The 11,451-nt window shown below is 40.2% G+C and overlaps 1 protein-coding gene across 1 annotated transcript; it reads right to left on the bottom strand.

Moving 5' to 3' along the window:
- Positions 1–4,019: 4,019 nt before the first annotated feature.
- Positions 4,020–8,749, bottom strand: gapdh (glyceraldehyde-3-phosphate dehydrogenase). The gene is made up of 12 exons (XM_005455438.3): positions 8,617–8,749; positions 8,036–8,081; positions 6,741–6,840; positions 6,114–6,220; positions 5,879–5,969; positions 5,664–5,779; positions 5,380–5,461; positions 5,128–5,279; positions 4,918–4,996; positions 4,670–4,753; positions 4,485–4,582; positions 4,020–4,404 (listed from the first exon to the last, which is right to left on the bottom strand). Exons 2-12 carry the CDS (start codon positions 8,056–8,058, stop codon positions 4,335–4,337), a joined length of 1,002 nt encoding a protein of 333 aa, XP_005455495.1. The 5' UTR covers positions 8,059–8,081; positions 8,617–8,749; the 3' UTR covers positions 4,020–4,334.
- Between the last annotated feature and the right edge of the window lie 2,702 nt (positions 8,750–11,451).

Below are 11,451 nucleotides of genomic sequence, written 5' to 3'. Positions count from 1 at the left end.
AAGAAGACTACAGTTCGCCAGTTACATGCCTAAAATTACTGGTGTTTATGTTACTTATCACACTAAGCAAAAAAATTAAAAACACCTCCTCAGTGTAACCCACTATCTTTCAATGTGACCATAGAGCTGAATCACCTGAGTGGAGCACTGTGGGGTTAATGAGTCCCATTAGCTCGGGCATCCCCGAGGGCAGGATGGCCCTATAGGACAGATGGGAGGTACAAAGGAGAGAAAAGGAGAGAAAAGACACAAACATGCAGGTGTGCTTTATAAATGCTTCAGGGAGACACCGGGGAAGAGGGGAAAAAATATAAAACCTTTAAGTTATTAAAGTTACAGAGTGACAAATAACGTTAAAGGATCTTTTAAGTTGTTTTGTTGCCATAAATTCTCAGTGTCACTGGCTGTCTGGACCACCGTACACCGAACTCCTGTTTCTGTTGTAAAATTAAAAATAATATGTATATATTTATTTAAAAATACAAAGTATAAATTTTAAAGTCATCCAAATCGGAGGGCAACACAGATGTTTTCAGATATTTGTGCATGAGAACAGATGGGGTCAGGCAGGGCTAACTTTGCATTGTATTTTCATACCACTTGTCCATCGCTTTTATTGAAGTAAATTTGCAGTTCACAATCAAACACTTTATTATTACATACAGAAAGTGCAGTGTGCTTTTTCCTGACATACTGAGTTTTCATCTGTAGACAAACTTTGGTTTTAAAAAAGAGAGAATTGTGAATTTTGTTCCCCATCACTTAGAAACTGCATTAAACAGATGTATTACAACATATAAATATGTTTCCGTGTTCATTTATAGATGGGTTTAGTTTGAGTCAGAGGTTAGGAGAAGGTGTCACCGACCTGCTGAGACAGATTTCAGGAAAGAGCTTCATAATCTTAGCTGAGTGATGTGTTAGTATAGCTATATTGTGCGTCGTTTGGCTCGGGTTTACCTCACATTCCTGTTTTCTGAAAGACTGACAAACAAGAGGTTTGAAAAAAGGCAATCCAATGCTATTAACAGCACTGTAATAGGATCAGGTCTATATCAGAGATGCACAGGTGGAGTCTGGGTGTCCACATCCTTGATTTCTCCTGGATTGTCAGCACCTCCACGTGGATCCAAAAGGCATCACAGCAGCTGCTTTCTGAGGCCTTACTGTCCTCCAAGAAGGCACCAGAGGAGCCAGACTTCCAGCAGAACAACTTTTTAATTACTTAAAGAAATCAACCGATCAAAATGAAATCTCCTAGAACTAATTCTCAACGTTGGTTTAATGATTCTACGCGTGCCCTGCGGCGTGTATGCCGCCAAGCTGAGAGGAAATGGAAGAAAGATAATCTCCAGGTATCCATTGATACTTTGCGTTCTGGAGTTTCAAATTGCTGCTAAACGTGCTAAAGCAGCCTTTTTCTCTGATATTATTGTGACCAACGGCCATAACCCTCGATTGCTATTTAAAATCTTTAGTTCAGTGGTTAATCCCTGCCCTGATATGCCAATGGTCCCATCCTCAGCTCTCTGTGAACAATTTCTAAAATACTTTACTGATAAAATTCTATCTCTCAAATCCTCACTCCCCCCAGTGGTGAGCCCTGCTCTCACTGGAGAATGTGCTTCAACTCTTCATCAGTTTGAGCCAGTGTCACTCTGTTCACTTAAGCAAATTGTCAAGCAACTGAAAATGACTAGTTCTGCATATGAACCTCTTCCACCTCGCATTGTGAAGGATGGCTTTGATGTAACTGGGCCCAGTATTCTGTTTTTAATGAACTTATCATTGTCTTCTGGCTGTGTTCCCTCTGTTTTTAAACATGCTATAGTGCAACCTGTTCTTAAAAAAAGGTGTCTTGATCATTGTGATTTCGTTAATTATAGGCCGATATCCAAACTTCCATTCCTCTCCAAAATCCTAGAGAAGATAGTTCTCTTGCAACTCCAGGCTTACCTGGATGCGCATGACATCTGTGATAAATTTCAACCACGCCACAGCACTGAAACAGCTTTGCTGAGAGTCCTTAATGATCTTCTCTTAATTACTGATTCAGGGCATTCTGCTGTATTAGTCTTATTGGATTTGTCCTCAGCCTTTGATATGGTTGACCATAATATTTTATTAACGAGGTTAGAATGCACTGTGGGCATTCGGGGTGAAGCCCTTAACTGGTTCAAATCATACCTTTTGAACAGGTCCTTCTCCGTTACCTTGGGTACTTATTCTTCCCCAACTGCATCCTTATGCTGTGGTGTGCCCCAAGGCTCTGTGCTTGGCCCAATGTTATTCTCTTTATATATGCTCCCCCTAGGCTTAATCTTTGAAAAATATAACATTTCTTATCACCTCTATGCCGATGACATACAAATATATTTTCAATTACATGATGATGACATTGCTCCTTCGTTGCACTGCTTCCTTGAGTGCATGAGAGAAGTCAGAGAATGGCTTTCAGACAATTCCCTTATCCTGAATGAAAAGAAAACGGAGATTGTGGTGTTTGGCAACCATATCCCTAGGGGCCTATTAGCTGATACCTTTGGTTCCTTTGCCACTTCTTTCTCTGACTCAGTTAGTGACCTAGGTGTCCTGCTGGATAGCTCTTTCAAATTTAACAAACAAGTATCTTCAGTAATCAAATCTAGTTTTTACCAACTTGCGCCTTATTGCTAAGGCTAAGCACTATGTCCCTCATAAAGATCTTGTAAAGCTCATTCATGCTTTTGTGACTTCTAGATTGGATTACTGTAATTCTCTCTACTTTGGTCTTCACTCCGCTCTCCTTCACAGACTTCAGCTTGTCCAGAATGCTGCGGCTCGCCTTCTGACTGGCACTAGAAAGCATGCCTCTATCACCCCTGTTCTTATTGATTTGCATTGGTTACCCATAAAATATCGCATCTTGTCGATCTTCTTAGTCTATATGTCCCTGGGCGAGCCCTCAGGTCTTCACCCCAATTACTCTTGGCTCAGCTTAGATCTAGACTTAAATCTAGGGGTGACCATGCTTTTGCCCTGGTTGCACCGAATCTGTGGAATAACCTTCCTATCACTATCCGTGCGTCAGACTCCGTTTTATCTTTTAAATCCCGTTTAAAAACTCATTTATTCAACATAGCTTTTCCATCTAGTTAGTGTCCCTGTTTTATATTTGGTTCTATTTCTTATTTATGTATTTTATCTTTTAGCTATATCTGTTCTTAGTAACTTTGTTCTTATATTCCCTTCTATTGCTGTATAATTAGTGCCCTTAACCTGATGACATATGTGGTACTTTGTTAATAGTCTTTTATTTATTGTCTTAATTGTCCTGTTTTTTATTGTAAAGCACTTTGGTGAACCGTTGGTCTTTTAAACATGCTATACAAATAAAGTTGTATTGTATCAATCCACGCTTCATATGAGTGCTTTTAAGTTATTTTGTCATACTGAGACAAAATTCATACAGAGTAGTGATGGTGCACGTGTTTCTCTTCAGAATACAGATGCTTTAGCAAGTGTAAAACAATGAATAATTGTACACTATGACCTCCACAGTCACCAGATCTCACCTCAACTCCTAGATAGGATTTTTGGTGATCCTCTCCACTTCAGCACCTGCTTGTGTGTCCCATCATATTCACTGATCTCATCATTTGAGGTACATTAGGTGCCAGTCCTAACATTAGCCTCATCTTTTTCAAACATTCTGCACAGTTTTTACCCATCAGACATCCTCTCAGGGCTGTGCAGCAGCTCCTTTGTGTTCCAGAGTTTGATGTCAGTAATGGACGACAAAAAAAACAAAACAAAAAAAAACAAAACAAAAACAAAAAAACAAAAACAAACAACCACCCCTGTTTAAAACCAAAAATTCAACTTTATATATTTAAATGTTAATGTCTTGTCAGAAATTCATCAAGAATAGCACTAAACCACTAAAGCTCATTTTCCTTTTCAGTAAATAACTAATCTACTCCTCTAGATCGGTCTTCATACGTTTCTGTTCAGATATAAAGGAGGAACAGGAGACTGAATCTCACAAACGAAGGACTTTATTCCACCACTGCAGTACTTTAGTACTACAGACAAGCAAATACATTCACACCTTTACTCCATTAAACCCAAGAACAGAACAGGGAATTTGAAAAAATAGAAAAGAAAAATAAAGGAAAAAAGCATTGGTCTCCAATTTAAATCTTTTGCTCTATGTGGGACCTTTCCTCAGGCGTATTATGGGGGATGGCTACATGACGAAACCAGAGTCACAGAGAATACAATGCCTTTTTGTGCATTTGTAACTCAGGAGTAAGAAGAATGTGGGCAATGCGACAGTTCAGCGACACCCAAGTTTACTCCTTGCTAGCCATGTGGGCCATCAGGTCGCAGACACGGTTGCTGTATCCAAACTCATTGTCATACCTGGCGAAGAGGGGAGAGGTTAGCAGGAAACACTGGGAATAAATAGAAAGACACGAAAGCAACCAGTGTTGAAGACGTACCATGAGACCAGCTTGACAAAGTGGTCGTTGAGGGCAATGCCAGCACCGGCATCAAAGATGGATGAATGGCAGTCACCGTTGAAGTCTGTGGACACGACCTTCAGGACAGGGAGAAGAGTGTGGCACATCAGCAAGGAAGTCCACAGACAAAATGTAGCCATGAAGTGAGAAAGCTTAGGCTGTACCTGGTGCTCTGTGTATCCCAGAATGCCCTTCATGGGTCCTTCAGCGGCAGCCTTCACAACCTTCTTGATGTCATCGTATTTGGCCTGAAAAAGCAAAGCAGTTTTATTTGCATTTTTTAAAGAAATAAAAAAAACACAAGAAGTGAACCAAATGTGTAAATCTGAATTTAAAATGGGTGGATGTCTTTGATTTTAAAAAAGGAAATTTCTAGATCAATATTTTGTAAATTGCATGCGTGATTACTCACTGGTTTCTCCAGACGGACTGTCAGGTCAACCACTGACACGTTGGGGGTGGGGACACGGAAGGCCATGCCAGTCAGCTTGCTGTATTAAAAAAAAAAAAACAAAAAAAAAAAAAACCATGTTTTACTTGAGTACTGGAGCATTTCTTCACCTTTACAAAGCAAAATATTGTTCTAAATTGTACATTAAAGTAGTGTTTTATTTGCACTGACCCATTGAGCTCAGGGATGACTTTGCCGACAGCTTTGGCAGCACCAGTAGAAGCAGGGATGATGTTCTGGCTGGCGCCACGGCCATCCCTCCACAGCTTGCCAGAGGGACCATCCACGGTCTTCTGGGTGGCAGTGATGGCGTGAACTGTGCTCTAATAGACAAACAGAAAGATAAAAATAGGAGGACAATTAAAAATGTAGTTTAAACATCATTTCTTCAAAACTGTTCAAGTGCTGTGTATGAATTCCTACCATCAGGCCCTCAATGATGCCAAAGTTGTCATTGATGACCTTGGCCAGAGGTGCCAGGCAGTTGGTTGTGCAGGAAGCATTGCTATGGAGAAAGAAATAACATCAAGTTTTTAAAATGAAATGTTTTAAATCAATGAAATTAATTATAAATGCAAGATCAGTAAAGACCGTCACAACTTTCATTAGAATAAATGTGTAGTTATTCATTGTGTTCAAAATATATTCCTCCATCTGTGATTTTGGCAAAACACATTTATCTCCAAATATGCCAAAAAGATTCTTACCTGACAACCTTGAGGGAGTTGTCATACTTCTCGTGGTTGACACCCATGACAAACATGGGAGCGTCAGCGCTGGGTGCAGAGATGATGACTCTCTTGGCACCACCCTTCAAGTGAGTCTGCGGGATGGCGTTGAAATCATTCAGTTTCTTTTTTGCACATCACATATGGCATACAACCTTATTCTGCATTCAAATTTGACATGATTTAGCACTTACGGAGGCCTTCTCAATTGTTGTAAACACACCAGTGGACTCCACCACATACTCTGCACCAGCCTCACCCCATTTAATATTGGCGGGGTCCCTCCTGAAGAAAAAAAAATTGTTACAAGGAAAAAAAAAAAAAAAAAAAAAAAAAAAAAAAAAAAAAAAAAAAAAAAATAGGGGTTATCTCTGAAACCATTACACAAATTAATAGTTTATACAAATACAGCAGGTGAACTCAACTTACTCATGGAAAACAGTGATTTTGTGTCCATCGATGACCAGCTTGTCTCCCTCAGCCTTCACTTCGCCTTTGTAGCGGCCGTGGGTGGAGTCATACTTGAACATGTAGACCTAAAGAGGGGATAAGGAGAACTCTTTAGTCAGGCTTCACAAAAACTGGGGGGGGGTGCGCTGGAAAAAAAAAATAAATTCAATTGGTAACCCATGATCTATTTTTTTTTAATTAACTTTAACTTGCACACCTCACTTAAAAAGTGGTATGTTAAGAGAACAGCTTTCTGCTTTACTGATCAGGTGAGTGATCATCATTTAAAAACATTGCATTTCTTCACCTCACAACTTAAATATCCTTTTTTACATATGTGAAATTAATGTATGTGAAGTGTGTTCCTGGCTCCAAAAACCCACATTTTACATTTACCCAGTTTACTAAAAAAAATAAATAAATAAATAAATAAATAAATAATAATAATAATAATAATGAAATTAATACTGGACATGGAAAAAAAGTCCAACAAGTATTTGACAAATAATTTTACTAGAATTATGTTATTCTAACATTCAGTCATACAAAGCTTGTGCCGAGTTCGAGTTAACGCTTTATATTCCTTTCTTTTCCTCCTGGACTGACCATGTACTCCAGGTCGATGAAGGGGTCATTGATAGCGACAATCTCCACCTTCTTGGAGTGGAAACCAGCACGGGTCACCAGACGACCGATGCGGCCGAATCTGAAAAATGAACAGAGGCGTTTCTCATTCTGGCCAGTAGGTGGAGACATCACACCACATTAAACTGACTACAGTCACGTCTTTGAGTTTCAGTGAATTAAGGTGCTTGTTAAGATGATAAATACTGAAATAGATTTAAAAATAATAATAATAATAATAATAATAATAATAATAATAATAATAATAATAATAATAAGTCAGAGCAGAGTTTAATATTTAGTCTGAGGCTTTCCTGTAACAGTTTAGATTTTTCTTTTGTGTGGGGAGAAACCTCCCCAGGAGACCTGACACCACTGTAGGAGAAAGGCCAGGGTTCAAGAGGAGGGGCTGAGGGGGGTGTGTGTACAGCTTATGGCTTTTCTCTCTGAGAGGCTAAAGTCGAAATTAACCTCCAATGTGGTAATCCTGGTTACGCAGTGCACTGTTTGAACAACAGCAGAGTTACTTTTTAACCACAAGTCCAAAAATCCTGGCACACAGATACACTCTGTCCTGAGAGCCCAGGAAGAGAGGCGGGTGGATGACAAATTATTGAAAACAAATGCGTAGATCAGCATCAGAACATGTGTGCTCATTGACATTTAGGTTGCATAGGTCGTCTTTCACTAGCTGATGACCCCAAGGTCAAAGGCACTGGCTATTTTGTATCTGCAGAGGGCTAAAGTTCAAAGACCAAGAAGAACATGAGAACAGCCGGCTGACGGCCCACAGGTGTCACCATTAAAATAACACCAGTTTGTATAAGGAAGGAAAAAAAACTGTTTTAAAGGCTAATTTTAAAAATAGAACCTCCAGTAAAGTGAAAGGACAGAAGAGCAGCCTGAGACAAGTTTTATGAAGCTGTTCCCCAATACTGAATAATGTGAAATGTTATAGATTAATCCTTAAAGTGCACTGAACTGCAGACTTGCAGTGTACTGGACTGGGCCTCCATTTAAATAATCACAAATTATTCCATACACTTGCCTAGTATCTTGCATACTTCCTGCATTCTTTAATACAGGAGTTCATAAAACACATTTTAACAAGCCTGGAAACCTGAGCCAAGACAGCAGTGTGGCAACCATTCTCCACTGATGAGAGGGTGTGGTGGTGGGAGTTGCAAAGAAAAGTCCAAAGCTGAACCTCAGTGTGTGTTGCTCATTTGGTTTAATTAGAAAGATTTAGAGGAAGTGAAGGGGATGATCATTCTTACCCATTGATACCGACTTTCACCATTTTGCCTGGGTTGGTTTAGTCCTCTGGAGGAAAGAAAATGAGAGGAGAAAAAGGGTAGCATTGCGAAATTTATGAGGTCCTTTATTAGCATTAACTTGATGATAGCTACTTGGACTGCAGGTTAAGATAAGTGAAGACAACTTCAAGAACAACATGTGAAAAGTATTCTACTGATAAGCTATCTGTGATCACAGTCCAAGAAAAACTCAAAGCTAATCTGCATCGAGGGAAAATGTTCAAAGACTCTGCAAAACTAAAAGTATAAATGACTTACTAAACATATTTAAATCTCTTGTCCTGCTAAACTTCAAACGTAAAGATGATGTAAAGTGAGTTTCTTTTGACTTTTTGTCCACGTGTGCTTTAAAATTAGGCACAAAGTGTGTGAATGGGTGAATGACTGGATATGTAAAGCGCTTTGGGGTCCTTAGGGACTAGTAAAGCGCTATATAAATACAGGCCATTTCCAATTAAGCTCATGCAGATTTTTCCAGGTGATCTAAATCAGCGCGTTGAGTCATGCAGCCTGAAGCCATTAAAGTATTTGAAGGTATTTACCGTTTGTGAGGGGCCTCTGTCTGTCTTGGGACTCCGGATGTGAGTGGGGAAGAGCAAAGTTAAGCTGTGTGTTTTATGACTGACCGAGGTGTGCAGCCACGCCCCCATCAATGGTCACCACTCCTCGCCCCGCCCCCTCTGAATGTCAAGGTCGTCAGATGCACAGAGACATGCAGACTGGCTGCTGCAACTTTACTTTTAAAAAGCTCCCGTCTTATAATCTAAGCTCTGCTACGCATTAAAGGCCTGAATCTGGGAAATATTTAACTCATTTTTCATTATTCCAGCAGCCCGTGCCATCAGGCCTGCTTTGTGTTTCCACTTTTAAGAGGACCAGATATAGATACCCACATATTAGAGTCCTCAGATAGTGGACTGAAAAAAGAGAGGGGTCCCTCTCTCTGACCTTCTCAGTAAATACAGACACAGAGGGAGCAAACGAGGGATCAAATCTCTCCTTCATGGCTGTGACATTTAATGTCCAAAGACCATGACCCTTTGCTCTGTTGCTACTTTTCTTTTTCTGCTGCTCCATCCCTTCAGCAGAAGTCAAAAGTTGAACTTTGGTTACCTAACATGAGCACATGATCACAGCGCGCATGTGCACAGGAGTAGATTTACTCAGCTGAATTTTGGCTTTATCAGGTTATTTGGTAACCGCTGAAACACGTCATCGGGTGGTAGGTTATTTTGTCAGGTTATTTTGTCTCGGTGCTGCAGGATTAACTGTTTTCCCTGCTGTTATCTGTTTTTTTAAGTACATTTTTGTCTTTTTATGGCAACAGTGTTGACACAGAAAAGAAAGGAGGCCGGGATATATTAAAAATAAATCCAAATAATGAGGGTGTCACTTTAAACCAGGAGGCCAGTCAGTCCCAATCTTTCACTAATACCCCCTGCCACTATACTGGGCCTTAGCAGCCGGCACTCCTGATAGTGAATCCAAACCTGGCATGGCATCTTGTCACCAGAGAAGCATGTGAACTTCCAACACAATGCAGGTCTAACTGGATAAAATAATAATATTTAATAACTTTCATTTTCTACTTTTTTGCTGCCCACAGGGTCAGCAGCAGACCTGCAGACGTGTCGTTCTGCACCACAACTGGACAGTGATGGTTTGTTTTATGGCTGCTGTCCAACAGTTCAGGCATAGCTGAACTACCACCACCCCGAGTGCATGCATGCCAGTCTTGGCCTCTGCTTTGCAGCTTAAGGTCAAAGAGGGGAAGTAAAGGTCAGGCTAAGATTAGACACTAGCTGCCTAGTCAACACTTGGGCCATGTCTGTACTGTAAATGCTGCCTCACTCAGATCACATGTTCTTTTCATATTACAACAGTTGAACTCGACCCACTGTAGACAGGCAGCAGCCACACAGCCATGGAGTAAAACAAGTGTGGAAAGGACTGTTTTACTTAAGACAAACGTGAGTTATTTCTCAGCTAGAACTGAAAAACGTGTTTGAAACACGAACTTTAAACTAGAGTATCTACTGTAAACAGGCTCTTTTTTTGTTCAAGTTTATTTTATCAGCAGCAGGAAACAAACTGTATCAACTGCACATTAGTGATCAGCATGCAGGCACGTCTGCATGTAGGAGAGGCTACATTTGTACAGTTTGTCTCCTTAAAGCACTGTGTAAAGTCCAAAGAGCAGCTGTGTGTGGCAACGAGCAGATGAACAAGAGGAGATTCATACTGCCATCTTGTGTTGTGGTTCAAGCAGCCACCTAATTTATTTTTTATGTCAACCCAAATATCATAATTAGCACAAGTACTACAATGAGCATATGCTGAATATTAAATGTGAGGTTTCTGTGTAACAGAGAATTCTTAAAAACAAAACACTGAGCAACATGTTTCTTAATGAGTTTTTTGTAATACCATCATGATCACTCGACAGCTGTTTCATGTATTGCTGTGAAACGGGTGCAAATGCATCTCATCTTTTTGTGGTTCTGTTCTTCTAAACTTAAATGTGACCTGCCCGGGGAAGGGGGGGGGCGTCAGCCTCAGATGAAAATAAAGGGACAGTTTTAAAATTATTTCTTTATACCTTAAAAAGAAACCAAATTTCTCCAAGAGGATTTAGGCAAGACTTACGTATCCATAGGGACTGTAAGATCCCACGTATAAGACCGATGAACAGTTAACATACAACAAAAGCTCAACTTTTTTTTAGCAAAAGTTAGAGTTTGGGGTATGCTAGCAGGGTTCTGAAGTGAGGAGACTTACAGTTTGTCTCATAAATCAGAAGCATGCCTGCAGTAGAAAAAAAATCCATTTATAATTAGAAGAACATAATCCTAACAGTCAAGCACAGAGATGGCTCTGCGCTGTTGTCAGGGTACTTTGCTGCTGCTGGGAGTGGTAAATCTGTGTGGCTGCCATAGTTTATGTTTTAAATATCAGACGAGTTACAAGAAGAGACATTCTCTCAGGGAGTAAATCAAAGCCTGTTAATTATTGGACTTTCCAGTAAGACAATGGCCTCAAGTGTGAGTATAAGTCAACTAAAGCTTTCTCCAGCCATCATCCCTGAATAAAAATCTTTGGTAAAACACCATGCTCTAAAAAATCATCCACCCATATATCCAGTTTCTTAAAAACAGTGGGCCTTGGAGCTTGTCCAGTTGTCATAGGTCAAAAGGTGTGGTACGCCTTGGACAGAGTGCCGGTCTATACCAGGGCTAACACAGAGATACAGACATTCACACCCACAAACAATTTTGAGTTACCAGTTAACCTAAAATGCATGTCTATTATACTGTGGGAGGAAGCCAGAGAACCCACACAGCCACAACGAGAACATGCAAACGCCACACAAAAAGGTC

This window comes from Oreochromis niloticus, linkage group LG11 (assembly GCF_001858045.2).
Source record: "Oreochromis niloticus isolate F11D_XX linkage group LG11, O_niloticus_UMD_NMBU, whole genome shotgun sequence".
Taxonomy (NCBI): domain Eukaryota; kingdom Metazoa; phylum Chordata; class Actinopteri; order Cichliformes; family Cichlidae; genus Oreochromis; species Oreochromis niloticus.
The sequence above is the reverse complement of the archived record's forward strand: the minus strand, read 5'-3'. Positions and strand labels throughout refer to the sequence as shown.

Excerpts from the sequence above, each read along its gene's own strand:
- gapdh (XM_005455438.3), bottom strand. The coding sequence starts at position 8,058 with ATGGTGAAAGTCGGTATCAATGG. Across the intron at positions 4,997-5,127 it reads GTCATCCCTGAGCTCAATGG|CAAGCTGACTGGCATGGCCT; the intron begins GTCAGTGCAAAT and ends TTTTTAATACAG. Across the intron at positions 4,405-4,484 it reads TTTGTCAAGCTGGTCTCATG|GTATGACAATGAGTTTGGAT; the intron begins GTACGTCTTCAA and ends CCTCTTCGCCAG.